The sequence below is a fragment of the Ipomoea nil genome, unplaced genomic scaffold (assembly GCF_001879475.1).
Source record: "Ipomoea nil cultivar Tokyo-kokei standard unplaced genomic scaffold, Asagao_1.1 scaffold3169, whole genome shotgun sequence".
NCBI classification, from domain to species: Eukaryota; Viridiplantae; Streptophyta; class Magnoliopsida; order Solanales; family Convolvulaceae; genus Ipomoea; species Ipomoea nil.
Window position 1 is genome coordinate 581,108 of NW_017619597.1, and position 22,471 is coordinate 603,578.

Genomic DNA, 22,471 nt, shown 5'->3' on the forward strand with positions numbered 1-22,471 from the left:
CAAAAGCCATGGAATCCTGCAGCTCGAGAAGTGAAGTTATATGGGATTTGTCGAATGCTACGTATGTTGTCGGGCCTGAACAAGTCAAAGGGTTTTACATCATACTATCATAGTACTGATCAACTCAGAAATAACCATGTTCCACGAAGACAAAAGACGAGGAATCAAACGCCAAGATGTGCTGCAATTCTGACGCGAAGGTGGCGAAACAATCGTTGATTTCACGATGCAAGTATTTCTCTGCAGGGAGGTTCAGCGAGGGAGGGATGGGCCATGATATTGCGATCAGGTGCACGAGAGAAGGGAAGGGATCGAAGAACTGGGCGCTGTGGGTGGGTGGGGGGGGGAGGTTGATAAGAGGGATGTGATTCAGGTGAAGAGGTTGCAGTGGAACTTCCGAGGAAACCGGACAATTTTCTTGGATGGATTGTTGGTGGACATGATGTGGGATGTTCATGGGTGGTTGTTCGACGAGACATCAGACGGGCAGCGGTGCGGTGTTCATGTTTAGGACTAGAAGGGGACTGGAGAGCAGGTTGTGGTTAGGGGAGAAGAATTTTGAGCAGAAAGAAGAGGAAAATGTTGGGTTCTCTTTGTTGATTGCAGCTCGTAAGAATCCTGACTATGTGAAATATAGGAGAAATGACAGGTTTGCCATCACACTTAACAGCCATTTGACAGAAAACATAATGGGAGGACTATGGGTGGTTATTTTTAAAAACTTGGAGGACGTCTTGTGGTCGTTTAAAAGTCGGATGACCACAGCTGGTATATGGCTAATATTCAGAGGACCATTGGAGGTATTAAATCAATACTTTACTATTGGGCATGAATTTTCGCACATCGCGCGTACAAAATGCTAGTATAGCATATAAAAGTAATTATAATTAATTCATTAGTTAAAAATTATCAAATAGAAATAGATATTTACAGGGTGATTGGTTGGAATGAATAAATTAGGGAGGAAATGAATTGTAATTTGGTGGGAATAAAGTATGAATTTAAATTACATTGGTTTTATGAAGGAATGAAATTATTGTAATGAGAAAGAAATAATTGGTATAAAGACTAAAATGTCCTTGTGTAATAATAATAATACTAATAATAATCAAGGGTACAAAAATATGTTTCTTCCTTTTTCCATTTCCTTTCCCCATTAAATTGCAATTCATATGGGGGAGGGTATGAATTGCAATTGAACAAAATGAGGAAAGTGTAATTCCCTTCAACCAAACATTGTAATTCAGGTGTCAAAAAAAATTATGTTGTAATTGAATTGCAACTACATCCAACCAAACAACCTATTATAGTGGGTTCTTGACTTGTATTGAGTAAGATTGAGTGTTAACTTCAATTTTATTTTAAACAAAAAAAAAAAAAAAAAAACTTAAATTAGATTAGGATTTTGAATTTTAATTTAGGGTGCATTTGAAAACTCAAAAAAAAAAAAAAAACTTTTGTAAGTCATTTTTTTTTTCAGTGTTTAGCTATCAATGGAAACTACGCATTTCAGTCAAAGGAAAAACAACTCATTTTTGCATTTATCTTTTGAGATTTTTACTCATAAGACATTTTTCAAATTATTATATCACACTCAGTTAGCTCTCTACCCCTTTGAGTAGTGTCAAATTGGTGGGTGGCCCACCATCTGTCTAATTATTATTTAAGTTGAATTTGGTTAGTCCAGTTAAAATACGGGTATGGTCATGTTGGGTCAAACAATACAAAATTCGACCCAAATCCTGCCCACATCCCAAGCCATTTAATTTTTTTTTCCAACTAGTATTTTCACTCGTGTGATGCACATAATGGATTTGTTATAATATTTGGATTGATATACAATTATTTAAATTATATCGTCAAATTTATATAGTGCAATTGAAGAAATGGTTTGGGGTCGTTTATGTTTGTTGATGTTATCATTGTTTGAATTCGAACAAATAATTGCTCAAATTAATAACTAATGTGCAGATGTACGCATGCGGTGTTGTAACTTTATAGATTTTATATATCATTGTTTAGGATTTTTATAAATTGGGCAAATGTGCTCGTTCTCTAGCAACTTAGTTATAGTAATCAATTGATATGCTAATTCATTTGTAGATGTACACATGCGGTGTTCATGTTTAGGACTAAAAGGGGACTGGAGAGCAGGTTGTGGTAAAAAAAGACTTTCGTAAGTCTTTTTTTTTAGTGTTTAGTTATCAACGGAAAATACGCATTCTAGTCAAAGGAAAAAAATCTGTAAAAATTCCACCAAAATGGAAGACCTTTCTTTGGAGAGCTTTGAGTGATATTCTCCATACCACTAACAAATTGCTTATAAAGAGGGTGAAGGTTGATCCTACATGTGTCATGTGTGGGATCAATCATGAAGACACTATGCATTATTTGGTCTTGTGTGATTTTGCTAGCTCCATATGGCGTGAATCCAACCTTCCAATCCCCAATTTTATGACAAATATCTTCACTCTTGGTTTGAAGAAGTTTTGAATGTTCTAGACACTAATCAAATGATGTTCACAGCTGCTCTCCTTTATTTTATTTGGAAAGCACGAAATGGGGCAGTGTGGGAATTCTTCTTGCCGACAGCGAGGAGACTGGTCGCATCCGCGCACCGCCGCCATGCATGCCTGGTGTTGTGCCCAGCCGGACAACAGCCGACATTCCCCTACGAAACAGCCTGCTTCGTCTCACGCTAGGGATGACAATTTCAATCCGCCCCGCGGATATTCACCCGAATCCACCCCGCATGGATCGGGTTTTTTTTGGGTGGTGGTGGGTGGTGGGTCGGGGTGGGTCTTAAAAAAGTAAACCCGCGGTGGGTCGGGTTGGATTCAGGTTCTATGTACAAAACCCACCTAGAACCCCACCCGACCCACCATGTAGTTATTTATAAAAGTTTTTATAAGTTCATGTAAATTTTTACTATTTTTATATCTAAACTACTAAAGTTTATTTTTAAAAATTAACAATTTAGTTATTATATTTAAATATTTCTATTATTTTATGTTTTATATAGCTAATGAATTTTATTATTTTATTATCTGTAGGTAATTTAAATATTATTTTTTGAAAAAAAAAATAATATGATTATAAGTGGGTGGGTACCCGTAGTGGGCACCCGCACCCGGTGGGGGTGGGGAGTGGGTTTTGAAAAAGTCCATTCGATGCGGGTTGGGGGTGGGGGTGGGTGGAGAAAATATAAGGTGGGTCGGGTGATGGATGTAGCCCTCCCCGGCCCACACTCGACCCATTGCCATCCCTATCTCACGCTGCCGCCCCTTTGCGAAGGTACTTGTTCGATGCCGGATATCAGCCTTCGACAAACCGCGCCACGGTTGGTGCCATGCTCTTCGGCGACGATGGAGGTTTTTTTGCAGCCTTCAACAACGGACTTCACGATTACTTCTCCCCATTGATGGCCGAGGCCCTAGCATGCAAGGAGGCATTATCATGGCTAAGGGATCGCAGAGAACACATGATAGAGCTTCACACAGAATGTTTGACCCTACAACATTACTTGGCCTAGATAGCCGGTCCTATTTGTTCTTACGCCGGCTATGCTATTGATAGTTGCAAATCATATATGTCTTCTTTCACTAGTTGCTCAATTAAATTTGTCCTTAGATCAGCTAATTTAATAGCTCATTTGCTCGCTTCTTCGGTTTTTGCTCAGACTACTGCTATGTATTGGGATTCTATCACCTGACTCTATTTTCGGTTTTCTCTAATATATGCCGTTATTGGTTGCTTAAAAAAACACATGCACACAATTAATTAATTAATTAATAATAAGATAAATACTAATTTTTTGAGTACTAGATAAATACTAATTTGCCAAGCATCTTGTGCTCAGATGACATGCAGTGACCTCTCCTATGTGGGAGGTCATGGGATTGATCCTTAGTGGAGACGTTATTGATTTCGTGTGCTTCATTAGGTTGAGAAAGTATGTTTGAACATATACTACAATGTAATAGAGTCATTCCAATATTACACTGTTAGTCTTTTGTTAAAACTTTTTAAGGAACATTTAAAAGTACATAATATATTAAGTATATTTATATAATTTGAACCATAATTTACAATATGCATGGTTGACCTTGATCCACAAAATAATTTGTGGGGTCAAGGACGCCGAGAGTGGGCAGAAATATAATAAGGATGGGTCGGGTGGTGAAAGTAGTCATCTCTTACCATTGCCAATTAAAGTAGGTAGGTGGTAAGTGTGATTGTGTGGGGGCAAATGGACAAATAAAATATGTTGAAGTATGTAGATATAAATAATGTGATTATTATAGTTGAAATAATACTAGTATTTTTTATGCGCGATGTGTAAAAAATAGGTGTCCAATATTAGTACTTTATATTAAAATTTTAAATTTATTTAGATTTTAAATATTTAAATTACTCTAAATAATAATAATAATAATAATAATAATAATAATAATAATAATGTAAAATATTTTTATAAATTTGATATTTATATTTTAGAAAATAACTAACATATAACTCCAATATATAATGTGTATATATTATTATTATTATTGAAAAATATAAGAAAATATATGGTGGATGCACGCGCAAAGTAACAATTGTGGAAAAGATAATGGAAGTTATAACGGTAGTCGGTAGGGGTATGTTTGTCCAAAATATTGTAAAGTACAACTTTTATAGCATAATGTATTAAAAAACTTAACGAAAAAATGGACATAAATAAAGGGTATAACCTTCATTCACACTTATTATGTTTTTAGAAATTATGTCTATTTTTATCATATTATGAAATCATAATACATTATTCATGAAAATTTATGAGACGTTACACATTTATGTCATTTTATCATATTATGTAATCATTATAATATTGCGTAATTTGAAATAAATACTCAAGATTATTATAGTTGAAATTATGTCTATTTTTACCATATTATATTATGAAATCATAATACATTACTCATGACAATTTATGAGACGTTACTTTTTTTTTTTTTTTTTTTTTTTTTGAATGTTACTAGCTCTATTACATTGTAGTATCTGTTCATTATGAGACGTTACTTATTTATGTCGTTTTATCATATTATGTAATCATTATAATATTGCGTAATTTGAAATACAATACTCATGACAAATTACGAGATATTACTCATTTATGTTGTTTTCTCATATTATTATAAAATTATTGTAAGATTGCATAATTCAAAATAACATACAACACTAAATAATCATTTAACATATTTCATATCAATTAATGAATATAAAAACTTAGTACCATACATGATACATTATACATTATACATTTATACATCATAAATTAACCTACATTATAAATATATCAATCATAAACTAATACACATTATAAATTTATTAAATACACAATTCGTAATCACAATTATACAGTTAATAAGATATAAATAAAATTTACAAATTAAAATTCGTAAATTTTATAAAATATTATTAGAATTACGAGTTATATTAAAAAAAATCAAAAAGATTTGGAGATGTAGTTTTTTTTTTTTTTTTTTTTTTTTTTTTTTTTTAATTCATAATACTAATACTAGTTAATAAAAATGAGTGGAAGGGGGTGGGGGAGGGCCGATGGGGCAAGTTGGAAAAATATATAAAACTAGTACTACTTTTTTAGAAAAAAATTAATGGGGAGGAGACAAACTGTACTCCACATATAGATAAATATAAAAAATTAATGGCGAGGGACAGACTGTACTCCACATATAGATAAATATAAAAAATTAATGGGCAAGTTGGAAAAATACATAAAACTAGTACTACTTTTTTAGAAAAAATTTAATGTGGATGAGACAAACTGTACTCCACATATAGATAAATATAAAAAATTAATGGTGAGGGACAGACTGTACTCCACATATAGATAAATATAAAAAATGAATGGGGAAGAAATAAAATGTACCCCACGTATAGATAAATAGGTAGGTGAAATACCGTGGTAGATGTAGGGTAAATAAATAAGCGTGATTTGTCAAAATTTGTAGATATAATTTAGGTGATTATACATGAAATTATGTTTATTTGTTTATTAAAAAAGTTTAAAGAATAAAACAAATTCAATTTTCAAAATAGCAAGATACATAAGTAATATATTTTAGAATTTCATTTTGTTTAAAAGTCTTTTAAGAAGTTGAGAAATTCTCTAATTAATAAGTAGGGGCTGAATGTTTTAACAAGCTTATGCAAAATATAATGGGTAGGAACTAGGAATGTTGGTCTGTTGGATGACACGCCCCGCATATTGCTATCCTTTTAAAAAATGCAATGCATCCAAACATGGCCTTTATGGATTAAAAAACGTTTTCACCTTTTTTTTTTAAAAATATTAATTTTATTATTATTATAATTATAAAAAAATAGGTGATACCAGATTTGTGAGACTAATCATAAGACCACTAAATCTAGAGCTATTTCAGAGACATATAGAAATTATAGATCTATAATATATAAATTATGAATATAGATTCGTGCACATAATGTGCATAGTGGGGGCTCACAACACCTATAAATCTAGGACCAAAAATAAAAGTAAGTATTATTATTATTATTATTAGTCCGTATTATTATATGAGTGGGGCCTAAGAAGAAAGCAATCTGCGTCTCTGCATTCCAGCGCATATATAATCCCCCGCCCACAGGCATAGAAAGATGCACACCGCACTGTGCTCTCTGTTCGTTCTTCTATTTGCTCTCTAAACGTGCTGCACTTTCTGAGCCGAGAGAGAGAGACACTCCGCCGTTGTGATCGGACGCGTGCCAGAATGGGGCGAGGAAACACTGGCGGAAGCTCCGCCGGTGGGAGAGACAAAACCCCTAGAGGCGGCAAGGTGGCGCCGTGGGACAGTGATGACATAATCAAAGAGTTGAAGTTGGAGGTTCCGGACGACCTTCGCTGCAAGAGGACGGACGGCAAGGAATGGCGCTGCTCAGGCTTTAGGATAACCGGCAAAAACCTATGCCAGAAGCATTTTCTCCAGCCTTACATCCGCCGCTTAAACCTGGAGAAGAGGGACAACACTGTTCGCTCTCCTCCAACCGCAACCGCTCCTAGGGCTTCCAAAATCGGCTCTGGAAGTCGTCAAGGGGATGGCTTTGCTGTTAGTAAGGTTCGGAGGTCGGTTCTGTCGGTCAAGAGGGAGAGAGGGAAGCGAGCCGAGGAGGAGTCGCCGGCGACGGCGTCTGATGATGGGATACCGACGAAGAAGCGGAGAATAAAGGGGAATGTAGAGGGAGAGACGGGAAAACCGGTGAGGAACAAGAAGAAAATCGAGAGTGACGGGGAAGAGGTGGAAAATAAGGAAGCAAACTTTGATAAAATCCCGATGACCACAAAAGGGCAGAGGACGAAGAGGTATGGAGTAGGTGTAGAGAGAAAAGGGGAAGGCGATGAAAGAGTAGAAAATGCTGATGATGAAGTGGAAGAATCAGAGGACGAGAAGGTTTGTAAATTGTACATGAACAGGAAAGAAACTCATAAGAATAAACTGCAAGGCCAAAGAAATAAAATTGAAAGGAAGCAAAGTGATAACGAGGAATTGGAAGAAAATGAGGGTTCTGAGAGTAAGAGGGTTGATTCTGAAGAAGAGGAGGAAAATAAGGGTTCTAAGTGTGAGAGGGTTAGTTCTGAGGAAGAGGAGGAGAATGTGGGTTCCAAAACAGGTGAAAAATTGAAACAGGAAGGGGTAGGGGAAACTAAGGAAGATGATGGGGACACTGGTGAAAGTGACCCTGGCAATTTGAAGAGTGTTAAAACAGCAAGGATAGGCAACAAGGATGGCAAGAAGGAGTTGAGGTTGGGTAAGGGGAAGGAAGGTAAAAACACTGTCACCTCTGGTAGCTCTGAGGATACTGAGAGTGATGAGTTGGTAAAATCTGCCAAGAAAGGTGTCACAGCTGCGCCTTTAACAATAGGTAAGATGTTCCAGGAAAAGGAAGGGGTAAAAATGAAACTAGATGTGAAAGAAGAGAAGAAAGATGTTATTTATCAAAGGAAAAAGAAGAAGAATCTTTATGGGCTTGCCCATGAAAGTGATTCTGAGAAGGGGAAGGACAGTGTAGCAAAAATGGGGGATGCAGGTGGCAGTAAGAAATCACAGTTTCTAGATAAGGAGTTACCAAAAATAAATTTTGAAAATTCAAGGAAGGGCTTCACTAGTTTGGAGAAATCTGCTAAAACGGGCTCTAGAAGTCAGTCACTATTGAAGACAAAGGATAAGGAACTGCAAGAGAATAAAGGGCTAAGGATAAAATCAGGAGAGGATAAGGGAGATGACAGGGATGGGCATGGAAATTTCTCCCTACATGAGAAGCGTGCTAAGGTGGTTAAAAATGGAATTGGAAGTAGTAAATACAATTCACAGGGAAAGAAGGATGACTTTGCAAAAAGAAAACTGGAGAAACTGGAGAAAGAAGGTGGCTCTGATGCAAATTCTGATTCAGACAAACAGTTTTCTGCTAAAATTGTTAGACATTGTGTAAAGGGTGTCCCAAAGGATACTTTATTGAAAAGAAATCAGAAATTACAGGATAAGATAAAAATTGAAGATGGAGAGGGATGGAAAGATGATTGTAATTACTCAGAGGATGAGGAGGGTCAAGGAAATGGTGCAGCTGGCAGGAAGAGGCCACGGTTAGAGGGGGTAAAGGAAATGGCACAGAATGGTGAGAATGCTGATTTTCTTGATGACTCAGGGAAGAAAGGTGGTGCTAGTTCAGTTAAATCTCCTGGAAAGAGTGTCGGAGCTGGATATATGGTGAACAGCAAAAATAAGAAGTTGCAAAAGAATAAACCTATCAAGGTAGAAAAGGCACAGAGTGGAAATGTAGCAAATTATAACAATGAAGAAGATTCAGGCTCTAGCTTTAGACCTGAGAAAAGGATGAAAGAAGATGGTAGGATAGACTTGTTCCAGAAAAGGAGGAATGACAGCAAGTCATCAACTTCAATGAGCGAAGGCCATAAGGAATGTGGTTTTCTTAATGAGTCAACAGGTAAAGGTAATCTTAAGAAAGAAAAGCTTGGTGGAGTAAAATCAAAAGTCGATCTGAGGAGGAAGCACTTCAGTAATGATGTAAGTCCATTTATCTGACCCTCTTTATGGTTCTCTACTTTTCTATTTCTTATTTACACATCTTGATATGATTTAATACACAGGATCCGTATGACAATTGCCAGATGTGCCATCAGTGCATGAAGAGTGATAGAAAAGTTGTTCGTTGTCGCAATAAATGCCTCAAACGCTATTGTATTCCCTGTATTACAACATGGTAATGAAGTTTTATTAATGCCCAACTTCCAAAAGTTTATCTACCTTAATCCTACTAATTGGATCTTTGCCCATTAAGTTTTAGTCCTTACTTTATTGAACTTCTAGAAGATTATGGAATATATTGTAGGATTTATGGTACAGTAGAGATTCCTAAATAGTATGAATATACAGTGTTGAAACGAGAATTGGCCAATGCTAATGAAGGGCATGGCCAAACTGGTAGGGGTCTTTAGGAGTCTCTCAATTCCTGCCAAATGCTTGCCATTTATGGGAAAAATGAGGGTGGCCATTATAGGCCTGTATGCTTCTGACCAGCTGTGTTAGATCTGCTTCTTACTTTATTATGTTTTTGGATTGTTGAGGTGGTCTTAGGTTTATTGTGCATCTTTGTGTAAGTTGACATCAAAAGTTTTATTGTAAGTTTGTAGTTTTGCGCACCACTATTTTAGGTTTGGTATGATGCATGCGTAATTCTGAGGGTGCTATAACTGGATTATATGTGGGGGTGTGATCTCTCTTTTAAGGAAACTGTATAACATCTTCATCTCAATTATATTTGTATAAGCAGTGATGGGTGAGGCTCTGAGAATATAGCCAATAGCCTAGGGAATCTGGGAATGACATACCTTATTGCATATGGGTTTTGGATTTACTCAATAGCCTGATAAGTTTTAAGAAAGTTGTCTAAACTCAAGAACTCTAGTTTAGGAAATAAAGTATTATTACTCAGTTGTTTTATTGCTTTAGATTCCTTCCATTTTAGGAACAGATTTGTAGGATTTCTAGTATCCCTATCACATGAAAGTAGAAAGATCTATCAATATTATAACCTTTTTACAACCCTATACATTCAATTATGTTGAAATGCATATTTTATAGTATAATATTTCTCTTGTCATTGTTGGTCTCTACGTGATTTCTGACAATTGGAAATATACTTTGGAAGGAGAAATATATTGATTACCTAAGAACTCGATCATACTTTTGGTCATTGGTTATTGATCACATTACTTTTTGTTCAAATACATTTGCAAAATACTTGCATAACTTTACGGAGGAAACAAATATTACTTTGGTCTGAAACTATGATTTTGTCATAGCTAAAATGCATGCTCATCAAGCACTAAAACCTATTTCCTGTTCTATGTCCAAAATTATTTTTTCTTAATGCTCAATATAGGTATCCTCAACTGACAGAGGAATCGATAGCAGAAAATTGCCCATTTTGTCGTGGAAACTGCAATTGCAAGGATTGTTTACGTCGACCTACTACATATAAGGTTCTTTTTCCAGCACACACATTTTAGCATTTTTTGCTGCATAAAATTTTTCTTTCTCAATATGCACATTTGACATTTCATTGTCCGTTTCACGGTTTATTACAGGGTTGCGAATATGTAGGAGTACCAAAAGATAACAATGAAAAAAGAAGCCGTCTTAAGTATCTTGTAAATGTACTCTATCCGTTTATAAGAAAGTTTGATCATGATCAAATGGCTGAAAAGGAGATAGAGGCCAAGATTCAAGGTATTAATCCATGTGATCCTATATCCCTACTCATTCACATGCTACAAAAGTTCTCATTTATGAAGCAATGCCTTTGCTTGTGCCAGTCTTATGTTCTGATGGGTTATGCCAGGACAATTGGCTTATAGCTAGCTGACCAGTATATCTTTCTTATTATTCTAAATTTCTACAGTGTCATAAGTGGTATAAAGATTTCTGGTGTAGAAGTTAATCCTTCCTTTACACAGTTCCCTTTGTGTAGACGCTGTTTTTTAGGGCATGGCTTCAATTTGGAATTAATACTTCTTGGGCACCATTTCAATTTAAGCTGTAACTAATTGTAGATAAAGGGCATTAGCTATTAGTGTGCGTGGTCTTTTATGGCATCTCAAAACAGAAAGGAGGCCAGTTCTTATGGGACATGGAAAAAATAGGCTATGGCCTTTCAAAAGGACTCATTCAGTGACGTAGTATCAGAGGCAAAGAAAGTGCTGTGTATGGGACATAGTACTCTAAGCAACCTTGATATTACTTTCCTGACACTGCTGCCATTTATCTTAGTTTTAGAACTTTATTACCTTAGTTAAAAATGCTTTTCTTTATTTTATATTATTTTATTTTTTGGTGTTTTCTAACTATGTTACTATTTTAGTCTTTAGATGTCCAGTTATGTTAAGGGCTTCAGTTTTGCAATTGCAATTTGGGTATTAGGAGAGTTGAATTAAAATTTTCCAATTTCGTGGGGCTTGGAAAGGTTTTCAAAATAAAGAATGTAATTGTTATGCTGCTCATTTCAAATAAATTTGCATATTTGGTAGAAAATGATGTACTTGATTGTTTATTGAACATGCTGACTTTTCTGAAGGGGTGTCATTGTCTGAGCTAAAGATATCACAAGAACATCATTATGAGGATGAGCGTATCTACTGGTATATTTCATTCCTTAAGTGATAGGCTCATTCCTTAAGTTATAGCTTATTCGCTTTGTTCTGGAGTATATCTTTATTGACGTCAAATATAATGATATCTTATTTGACAGCGACAATTGCAGTACCTCCATCGTTGATCTCCATAGAAACTGTCCTATTTGCTCATATGATCTCTGCCTGTCCTGTTGCCGTGAAATTCGAGAAGGTTGCTTGCAAGGAGGTAACGAAGAGGTCATGGTTCAATATCTTGATAGGGAGAAACCATATTTGCATGGAGACATCTCACACTCGCATGTAAGAGGTTCTTCAGAGCTATGCAATGATTCAGCAGCTGAGGATCAGGCCAGCAAGCTTCCAAAGTGGAAAGCAAGGGAAAATGGCGAAATCCCTTGTCCACCAAACGGAAGGGGAGGTTGTGGACATGATAGGCTAGAGCTTAAGCATTTTTTTGCTGAAAACTGGGCTTCTGATACAATGAAGAGAGTAGAAAACTTAGTTGAAATCAATGCCTTTTCCAATGAGACTCAAGTTCCTAAGGAGCAGTGTCCCTGTTTCAGATTTGACACTGATCATGGTGCTAAAAATATTAGGAAATCTGCTTCAAGAGAAGATTCTAGTGATAACTATTTGTATTGCCCATCAGCAAGTGACATCGAGAATGGTGACCTTGAGCACTTTCAGAGACATTGGATCATGGGAGAGCCTGTGATAGTTAGAGATGTTCTTGAATCTACATCTGGTCTAAGTTGGGAACCTATGGTCATGTGGCGTGCTTTTCGCAAAATAAGCATCAAGGAAGGTACATCAGATTTGGAAGTGACAGCAATCGATTGCCTTGATTGGTGTGAGGTACACTTTTTGTTCTCTATTTTATATTATTACCATGGCGTTCCTTTTTTGTGTAATTATGATCATGGTCCTGTTGGTTTAAACCGTCTTTCCTCATACTCTGTGAAAACACTGGCAAAACACACTTCAAAGTGGACACCCATATGGGGAATTCCAATTAAGCATTTAGTTATCTGGTTAAACCCCCCACCATCCCACACACAACTCTCTCTGGGCCCGCTTTTCTCTCTCTATGCTGGATGGGGTAATGTGCTACAGAGTATTTATTAAGATCATTTTTTATTCAATTTTACATCTTTGGGTTTAAGGAATTTTCCAGAATGTTGTATAATGATTGTAGTCTTGATCCATAGTTGCAAAGTAGTTAATTGTGCTTGCATTTATTTCTTAATTTCTATTGTGGTTTGGCATGCAACACCTAATTCGTATAGCTGCTGTTGGATACCTAGTATAAAAGTTGGTAATAACTGAGGAAATAAGAGGAAGGCATCATACTACTGCCAGGGGAAATTTAAATGTTTAATTGCTGGACCATTTATAGTTTCTGTATAAACCTTGCTTTAACTTATCTTAATTAACATCCTATAAGAAAGCTGTGTTTTGGGACTGGCATGCGTCATCACAAGTTAGTTAATACTTTAAGGTGAAACATAAGCACTGTAACATTGCTACTTTGCTTTCTGGACTTGCAGGTAGGTATTAATATTCACAAATTTTTTACGGGGTATGCTGAAGGTCGGAAACATAACAATCAATGGCCTGAAATGCTTAAGCTGAAGGACTGGCCCCCATCTACTTTATTCAAGGAGCGGTTGCCACGCCATGATGTAGAATTCATTAGAGCCTTGCCATACAAGGAGTACACTCATCCTCATTCTGGTGTTCTTAATGTTGCAACAAAATTACCAAAGGGAGTGTTGAAACCAGACTTGGGACCTAAAACATATATTGCATATGGGTTTGCGGAAGAGCTTGGGCGTGGAGATTCTGTGACAAAGCTCCATTGTGACATGTCAGATGCGGTACGCAATTTTCATTTTCATTTTCATTCTATTATATATAACAGGAAATCCCATGTGAATCCAGGATTTTCGGAATGAATCAAAGTCAATAATCTGATCCTGAAATCTAGGATATCTTTCATAGAAGTTTCCTTTTATGGAGTAAAGAAGTAGAGTAATATAGGTTGTAAACTTTGAAATGGATTGCGATAGGAAATGATGACAAAGATATGGAAGCCTTGAAGTAGTAGTGCCTAGCAAAGGAGTTTGAAATAAGAGACATAGGGAGGCTCTAGTATTTCCTTGGAATTGAAGTGGCCTGATTTAAGCAAGGGATGTTTATCTCCCAATAGAAGCATGTTACTGATTCACTCAACGAAACAATTACAATGGCTAGTAAACCAGTCGCAATGCCCATTGAACAAAATATTAAGTGGTAGATAAAAAGATGTGCCAATGATTTGTGTGGAAGCTTATTTATCTTGCTCATGCTCACCCAGAGATATAGCATACTTTATGAGTGTTACACTGTTACCGATCAACATGCATGATCTGCACAGCCCTTTTGTCAGAAAAAATTGACACATTTAGATGAACCTCTTTTAAAATCCAATTGCGTATGCTAGATGAACCCAATTACACTGTTACTGATCCTATAGACAGTTAAACTCTTTAAAAATCCAATTGCGTAACTCACCCCCCCCCCCCACCCCCCCCCCTCTCAAAAAAAAAGGAACAATTCTCAAATAGATGTAATTCAATCTCTGCAGAGTAGATGTGACCTCTTCTTCACACCATTACATTGTGTGTGCATGTAATTACATAACCTGAATCCATAACAATGATGATGCCAATAGAGAGGTCCATGTGTGTGCATTGTGTGTGCATGTAATTACTCCATTTCTTCATCATGTTTGTGTGTGTGTGTGTGTAGAGAGGTCCACTCTTTGACGTTTAAACTATGTTGAATCTTACAGGTAAATGTTTTGATGCATACTACTGAAGTGCGTTTAGAGGCGTCTCAGCTTTCTAAAATTGGAAAGTTGAAGAAAACATATCATGCTAGTGATCTAAAACAGTTGGTCACTGTTGGTGGAGATGAACAAGGAGTTGAGAACCCAGCTCAGCTGCCTGCACATAACTTCAAGTCTGAGTCATCCAAGAACGGGCCAACTGATGAAGTTAGCAGTGGTATGGTGAATGTATCTGAAAAGGACAGTGTGCAGGATGCTGTGTCTTCAGATGCTAGAAATGAGGCAGATGACACTGCTGATGCCTTAGGAGTGAAAGCTGATAACACTGCTGAACTACTGACGGATAACAAATCTGTGCAAGATGAAAAGGAATGTCAATCAAATGTGAATGATGTCATTCTTTCTGACATGAATGTGCAGCAGGCGGGCGAGCTATCTTCTGATCAGAATATTTCATCTGAAGAGAAACCAAATGGGCTAGATTTATCAGATGGAGGTGCAGTCTGGGATATTTTCCGGCGACAAGATGTTAACAAGCTTGAGGAATATCTTAGAAAGCACCATAAGGAATTTAGGCATACACATTGTTTGCCTGTGAAGAAGGTAATTACCAACTTAACGCAAAGCACACCTTTGATTTAGTCTTTTTTATGCTCAGGAAAAGTAATTTGCTTTTGAATCTCACAGTTTCATATTGGATATATGATCTTTTCTTAAATTGGGAATGTTGCACATGAGTTTTTTTTTTTTTTTTTTTTGGCAGGAGATTTCCCTTGTTTGTGAGATTTCGTATTTTTGTGAACTTCAGGTTTGAAGTTTCAGACTAATTGACACTATAATCATAAACTTTTTAAATTTAATCTTGTAGGTTGTTCACCCAATTCATGATCAAGTTTTCTACTTGAGCTCATACCATATGAAGAAGCTCAAAGAGGAGTTTGGTTAGTTTTTTATCCACTGAATATTAAATAGATTTTTTACTCTAAAGATCTTATTTTTGGTTGTCTACTTGTAGGTGTTGAACCTTGGAGATTTGTCCAGAAAGTTGGAGAGGCAGTTCTCATTCCTGCTGGATGTCCTCACCAAGTCAGGAATATTAAGGTAGGCTTTAAAATACTGCTTTTGCAATGCTAATGATTTGGTCCAATGGAGTATCTAACTTGGCTTTAGTAGTATGAGATGCACTGAGGATGCACTGTGGGTGCACACATTATTTCCCATTTTGCATTGTATCTGGTATTCTCAAAATTGTGTCTCAACTGTCCTATTCTTATGTTTGGCAGTCCTGTATAAAGGTTGCACTAGATTTTGTTTCACCTGAAAATGTGGGTGAATGCATTCGCTTGACTGAGGAGTCTCGTCTTCTTCCCCAAAAGCACATAGCTAAGGAAGACAAATTGGAGGTGAGCTCTTCTCATCATTTGCAATCAAAAGAAAAATAGTAGCATGCACTTGAATCTACTGTTTAATTTTATAATTTATTTATATATATTCCCTATTGCATCCTTTGTTAGGTGAGGAAGATGACTATACATGCAATCGAAAATGCTGTGGCTGAACTGGAGAGTCTAGAAATGTGAGCATACAGACACCTTTTGCTCTCATTATTTGCTCTCTTTCAATATTCACCATTCTTTATTATTACTTGAAACCTTCACACAATTCTGTGCCTTGATGAAAAGGAAAATTGAAGTTGTTGATTAATAAAACAAAATACTGAATGCACTTCCTTTCCACCTATACAAGACGACATATAGAACGATGCTTTTATTTTATTTCAGTACTTTGTTGTTGAAGCTTCTTCCATTTGATATTGGCATACAAGAATTAACGAGAAAGATAGTTTCAGGAATTGCAAGGATGAGGTTCAGCAATCAGATGTGGATTCTACACCTCCTCATGAGTCATGATTGAGCTCCTCTCTCGCCAAAGCATCGTGTGCTGGTGCTTCTCAACCAAGTTACAGGCAACCAACCGTGAACCATCTGCTCCAGATAATGTACTATCGATCATGCTTTAGATAATGAATGTAGTGGGGGCATCTTGTAAGTAACTTGGTACATTTGATAGTAACTTTCCTTTGCAACTCTTCAAGTGCAATAGTGTTGATATCATAAACTCTTCTCTTTTGCCATTTCTTTCAAAAAATCTCTGGACCCAAACCCCCCATATGATATGATTTCCCCCAAAAACTAAACTAAACTAAACTAAAGTTGACTCGTGAACATGTGCAAATAATGTGCAACTCTAGTGATCTACTTCAATCTAATTCAATTAACCGCTCCTTTGCACAGCTCAAAACATGCTAAAACAAATGGTATGACTTATGAAAGTCGTGTAACATTAATTTGAATTTTGAAGAATTGATTTTAACAATGAGCAAATTTCACTTTTAGTTATCGACTATTGTGTCATTGTCAAATTTAGTTCTATTCTTTTAATTTTGTTCCCTAACTTTGAACAACTTTCACTTTTAGTCCTTGACTATTGTGGTTTTGCCACATTTAGTCATATTCTTTTAATTTTGTCATATTACATCCATGACTTTGAATAACTTCCACTTTTAGTCCTTGACTATTATGACATTGTCACATATTATTTTAATTTTGTCATATTACATCCATGACTTTCATTTGATTGTCACCATTAATCTTCTGTAAAAAATTCTTACACATATCGTAACTCATATTTCGAACGTATTAGAAATATCGTAAATATCAAAGGATGTAATATCGTAACTCATAGAAATATGAATTACGATATGTGTAAGGATTTATTTTCCTTTGTTATATGAGTTGTGATATTGCAACATAGTGATATAAGTTACGATATTGCAACATAGTGATATCTTAAGTTAACAAAATTTTTAACGGAAGATTAATGGTGACAATCAAATGAAAGTCATGGATGTAATATGACAAAATTAAATTAAAAGAATAGGACTAAATGTGGCAATGTCACAATAGTCAAGGACTAAAAATGAAAGTTGCTCAAAGTTATGGATGCAATATGGCAAAATTAATAGAATATGACTAAATGTGGCAATGCCAAATAGTCAAGGATTAAAAGTGAACATTGTTCAAAGTTAGAGATGTAATATGACAAAATTAAAAGAATAAGATTAAATGTGATAATGCTACAATAATCAATGCCTAAAAATGAAATTTGCTCTTCCAACAATAGTCCTTTCACTATTGGATTTTACCAAGTTTTATCTTTTAGTAAGTGGTTGGTCCTTCTTTGACTAGAGTAGTGTTCTAGATTTGACCAAATTTAAGAGTAGTGATTGTCCCAAATTTGTGTCGATTATATCATTTGTTTTAATACCCTTAAATATGTAATCTAAAGAGGTAATTTTGCTAATTAATATATTTTTTTTCATTCTTACCCTTAAATTTAATGTCTATTAGACAAATATTATATTTTTAACTAGATGATTAAATTTGAAACAAAATCATACTCAAAGAACCAATTACGATCAAATTAAAAATCAAAAATAAAAATTGATAAATATCAAAAGTCAATGAGCATTCTTGAAATTAACTCTATTTTGATTCATATTATTTCTTTACTGACATTGTAACTTAATATTTTTCATTTAAAACTCACATACATCACAAACCTCTAAGGTATGTGTGATATTCACAAACCACTATGAACATCTATAAAGACAAACAATCCCACTATGTAACCCTTTGAGCTGATGATCTTAAACCCACCAGGTACAGACTTCTTGTACAGCCACATATCACTATATATATACATCAAACTAACATTTGAGAGGGAAATATGAATCATATATGATCAGACATGATTTAAGGATGTAAGAAAGTATCAACCCTTGTGTTATCTTTCCTGGACAGAAACTTCATGCAAATAGGTGGCTTCACCCCAGCCAATGCAAGTATTGAATCAGGCAAGGTCCATATCCCATCTCCACATATTAGTCCAGAAGCCACAGCCGGTCCAAAGGCGTCGGCTTTTGCCCGGTTTATCTTCTGCCACACGAACAATATCACCGTCCCAACAAACATATCAATCGCGAAGTAGCTACCAATGTAAAACGGTATAGCCATTGCCATTGGAAGGGGAATGAACCGCGCCCACTTCTTCCCCACGCCATCCCTCACACCGTTTATAACAATAGCTCCAACGAAGAATATATAGCATAGTGTAAGGCAATTCTTTGGCAGAGCTGAGAAGCCTTCGACCCCGAGGATGGCCATGTTACGAAAGACAGCAGCGTTTGGGGCGGGGTACTCCGACCCAGTTTTACCCAAATTAGGGAAAGCGTTGTAGAAGATCCAAAACACGAGCGGGGAGATCACGCACCCCATGGCAGTCCCAATAATCTGGCTAACGAACATGGACCGAGGAGAAGCCAGAGTCATGTACCCCGTTTTGAAGTCCTGTGTGAGGTCCGAGGCGGTGGAGACAATGTTCATCATCACACCACACGCAGCTAGCCCCGCAAGAACCCCGCCGTGAGACGCCCCCGCCCATGCCCCGATTATGAAAATCGCGAGCTTTCCATAAGTTGACGCGAGTGACCAGTCAGTGAGGCCAGCCCCGTAAGCATTGCAGAAGGCTAGTAATGGTGCAAAGATATACATCACCAAAACGTGGTACCACTTGAGTTGATGGAAGATGTGCGGGATCGTTATAATGGAGATTATGGCAATCACTACATAGCCCACAACCGCAAACCACGTAGGGATTTGGTCCTTGAGGAAAAGCTGGGTTCTACGTTCATCATCAAAAGACACCGAAGTTTCCCCAGGAGAAGGGCGCCCGGCAACTGGCAAGACCGATTTATTTCTTAATTGGCTATATAAGCCATATAAGGTGCGGCTAAAGACTTTGCAGAAATTGTAAAGACCATCCCCGAGAATCAAAGCAATTGCTATGAACACCTGTATAGAATGCAATTAAAAAAGGCTACAAATATTTGCCACAATATAACAGAAAATGGTAAGGATTATTACCCTGTAACCTTGCAATCCGTTTAGGCTACCATCACTTAGATTTGCAGGAAACCAGTCGCCCTTTCTTTCCCGTAAGAGAGGCCACATTATCCCCCACGAAAGGATTGCTCCAAGTAGCACAGATACATTGACTAGATGTGGACAAATCATTCCCACACCAACATAAGTTGCCGAGAAGTCAAAGTAAAATCTGTTTGAATGAAAAACGAGCAAAGAACCTGTTTTTATACGCTTTTGTTGCGATTATAAATCGGACTAATATAAAATATAATATACCTGTTTTTATACGCTTCAAGACCAAATGTGGGAAAATTTAAAAATCCGCAGTCATCTCCTGCCTTGAAAAACCACTGGAAGAAACCCCAGAGGAAACTGAAAGAAAAAAATTTCCCAAGAGTTCTAACCTGTTTCCTGCAACAAATGATTGGAATTAAATTACTCGAAAAGATTGTAAGGTAATGGGGGCATAATATATTGAAATTAGTATTAGTCTCACTTTGCGAGCTTAGCTCCCTGTGGGGTATGGAAACTGTTGATTAGATGAGCAGTTGCAGTGCCACTTGGATACGTGAGTTTGAAGTCTATTATCATTACCTGAAACAAATTATTATACCGTAAGATCACTGCATAAAGCATAAATATGTATAATTCTATCAATCTGTACTGTCACGAATGTACCTTTCGAAGCGGAACAACTGAAAAGAGCCCAAGAAAGCTGACAACAAAGAGAAATCCAATCATCCATGCCACCCCCGGGTTCTTGATATTCTCGGGATTGTTAGCTATAGTCATTTGCTTGGCAACAGACTCGCTCATGCCAAACATGTAGCTTCCAAAGCCTCCTGTTCATCCAATTTGCCCACCAAGCCTTTCGATTAATGTATTGAATGGAAAACTAATACATGGAAATTAACTTAAACCAGACCAGTAATCAAAATTTGGCAGGTTTGCATCTATCAAATTCAGTGTTGCAAAAATCCTGCCTAGGCGCTAGGCACCAGCCGGCCGCCTAGCATATCACCATAATCGGTGGTCTAGGCATAGCGAGTCCCCTAGATGGTATGTAGGTTGTCCTAATAAAAACTAGCTTAAAAGTAAATACAAAAAGTGGTTACTTATTTGTTACAATGATCATATGATTCTCAACAAAATAATTTACTAATACGAAGATACTCATTACCATAAATAATGTAGATAATGACGAAGCATGAAGACTTGAAAAAATCATGAATTCCAAAAGTTTGCCATAGTGTACACGCCCGAGTGTCAAAGACGCAAACTTTTTACCAAACTAGAGCTAAGAGCATGCATCAATTTCCATAGTGTACGCGCCACTAAACCTATCTCAGAAAGAACTACATATGACTAGATGCTTAATGTTTTGTCCTCTAATACATAACACGCATTGTCTATTTCAGAGTTTGAAAGTTCAAAGAACAAAAATCGCTATCAATTAAGTAAAGCAACTAAGGTTGTCTATTGCACAAATAAAATAGAGTATAAGATGATTAAATGCATGGATAGAGGAAAGTTTTGAAGGTGACAAGTGACTAGTAACCATAAGATGCTACTTTTTTTTTTTTTTTTGGTCCTTTTTCTTTCGGTGAAAAGGAAAACCCGCGACCACTACCCAACCAGGGGTGTGCACAACTACACAAGATAAACCCACTAAGACCAATAGACCGCTCTTACTGAAAGTCGAACTTAGAACTTTCTAGTTACCAAACTAAAAGCTAACTACTAACTATTTTTGTAGAAAGGAAAAGTTGAAGGTCAGTCAGAACTAGGGGTGTAAACCAGCCGAGCCGAGCTCGAGCTCAAAAAAACAATAGGTAGACTCGAGCTTGGCTGAGTTGTGAAATGAACCCGCTCGAGCTCGAGCCTAGCTTTGACCGAGTGGCTCGGCTCATTTATACCCTAGTCAGAACATGTGGATTAAAGGGCAATTCTGTAAATTTTTACAAAGTCCATTCCTAACCAGAATGAACATGGAAGGAAATGAAGGTTGGCTTTGCTTGCTACACGTGGGTCCCACTACCTAAAGTGAAACAAACACAGTATCTCGTGGCCTACATTAATGGACTCTATACCTTTCTCCATGACTACATGCAAGTTGCAGACGTTGAAAGTTCAGCCACGGAACATTTCAATTAAATTTTAAAACTCGATCTGTATTAAATATTAATTAATTAAACAATGCCTTTCAAAGGAGTAGTAAATGATGAATCACATATCATAATGGTATAATTTCAAGAAATAAGTTTAAAAAAAAAAAAGAAATTATTTTTTATTACCATACCGCTAAAGGCTATGCCGGAGGAGGCTACAACGCAGGTCTGAATCACAGTATTTTCTTGCCTGGTAAAGGGGTGCTTCAAGAACCCAGATTTCTCAAGAAACTTAGTCCAAGTCTTGACAAAGAAGAAGCCCAGCAAGCCAGCAGAGACATTGAGAGAAGGGATAATCCCAGTGGTGAGGTTGAGCTTCATCACTATGAAAGTGAAGAGAACGCCCAAGACGAAGCTGACGCAGAAAGCCCTAAAAGTCAGCTGATTCCGCCACGAAGGCACCTCTTTGGACTCGAAAATCCTCTCCACACACTCCGACTCCGACGAATCCTCATTTTTCTTGGAATCAATGCCCAAATCCTCGCCACTTTCGGGCTCACCCCGCCTCGATTCTCTGCTGGGGCGATCCATGGATGGCGTTTCTTGAATCTGTGGGTGTATTTTGGAGTTTTTTAATTTGATGGAGTTGGACAAAAGTGTGGATAAGGATAATGATGAGAGCGTGCAGTGGGAAAGTGGGTGTCGTTATCACCACCGCGGGTTGCTTGGAGGATCTTTAAACAGATTCATGGAATCTAGCCACAGTAAAAACTGGATTATGATTGCCGGATTCTAGTCATCAACTCACCAAATAAAGACA

The 22,471-nt window shown here is 36.8% G+C and overlaps 2 protein-coding genes across 4 annotated transcripts; one reads left to right on the forward strand and one right to left on the reverse strand.

Annotated features, from left to right (window-relative positions):
* Positions 1-1,517: 1,517 nt before the first annotated feature.
* On the reverse strand, positions 1,518-22,471 carry LOC109167553 (probable metal-nicotianamine transporter YSL7). Of its 2 annotated transcripts, XM_019316581.1 has the most exons (8): positions 21,843-22,471; positions 20,222-20,385; positions 20,040-20,137; positions 19,820-19,954; positions 19,544-19,733; positions 18,333-19,471; positions 12,469-12,475; positions 1,518-1,528 (listed from the first exon to the last, which is right to left on the reverse strand). In XM_019316581.1, the coding sequence occupies exons 1-6, from the start codon at positions 22,240-22,242 to the stop codon at positions 18,374-18,376; spliced, it is 2,085 nt and encodes a 694-aa protein (XP_019172126.1). In that variant the 5' UTR covers positions 22,243-22,471; the 3' UTR covers positions 1,518-1,528; positions 12,469-12,475; positions 18,333-18,373. The 2 variants fall into 2 exon arrangements, with proteins under 2 accessions (XP_019172126.1, XP_019172125.1); XM_019316580.1 differs by lacking the exons at positions 1,518-1,528; positions 12,469-12,475 and having other exon boundaries at positions 18,107-19,471.
* LOC109167549 lies at positions 6,682-16,553 on the forward strand. 2 transcript variants are annotated; one of them, XM_019316572.1, is made up of 13 exons: positions 6,682-9,101; positions 9,185-9,297; positions 10,480-10,579; positions 10,685-10,826; positions 11,671-11,734; positions 11,845-12,583; positions 13,276-13,605; positions 14,562-15,161; positions 15,427-15,499; positions 15,574-15,659; positions 15,842-15,961; positions 16,073-16,134; positions 16,402-16,553. In XM_019316572.1, exons 1-13 carry the CDS (start codon positions 6,792-6,794, stop codon positions 16,466-16,468), a joined length of 4,806 nt encoding a protein of 1,601 aa, XP_019172117.1. In that variant the 5' UTR covers positions 6,682-6,791; the 3' UTR covers positions 16,469-16,553. The 2 variants fall into 2 exon arrangements, with proteins under 2 accessions (XP_019172117.1, XP_019172118.1); XM_019316573.1 differs by having other exon boundaries at positions 16,408-16,553.

Coding starts and splice junctions, on each gene's coding strand:
- LOC109167549 (XM_019316572.1), top strand. CDS start 6,792: ATGGGGCGAGGAAACACTGGCGGAAGCTCCGCCGGTGGGAGAGACAAA. Junction 15,162..15,426: donor ATTGTTTGCCTGTGAAGAAG/GTAATTACCAAC, acceptor TTAATCTTGTAG/GTTGTTCACCCAATTCATGA. Junction 15,500..15,573: donor GAAGCTCAAAGAGGAGTTTG/GTTAGTTTTTTA, acceptor GTCTACTTGTAG/GTGTTGAACCTTGGAGATTT.
- LOC109167553 (XM_019316581.1), bottom strand. CDS start 22,242: ATGGATCGCCCCAGCAGAGAATCGAGGCGGGGTGAGCCCGAAAGTGGC. Junction 19,955..20,039: donor CAGGGAGCTAAGCTCGCAAA/GTGAGACTAATA, acceptor CATTTGTTGCAG/GAAACAGGTTAGAACTCTTG. Junction 19,734..19,819: donor CTTGAAGCGTATAAAAACAG/GTATATTATATT, acceptor TCATTCAAACAG/ATTTTACTTTGACTTCTCGG.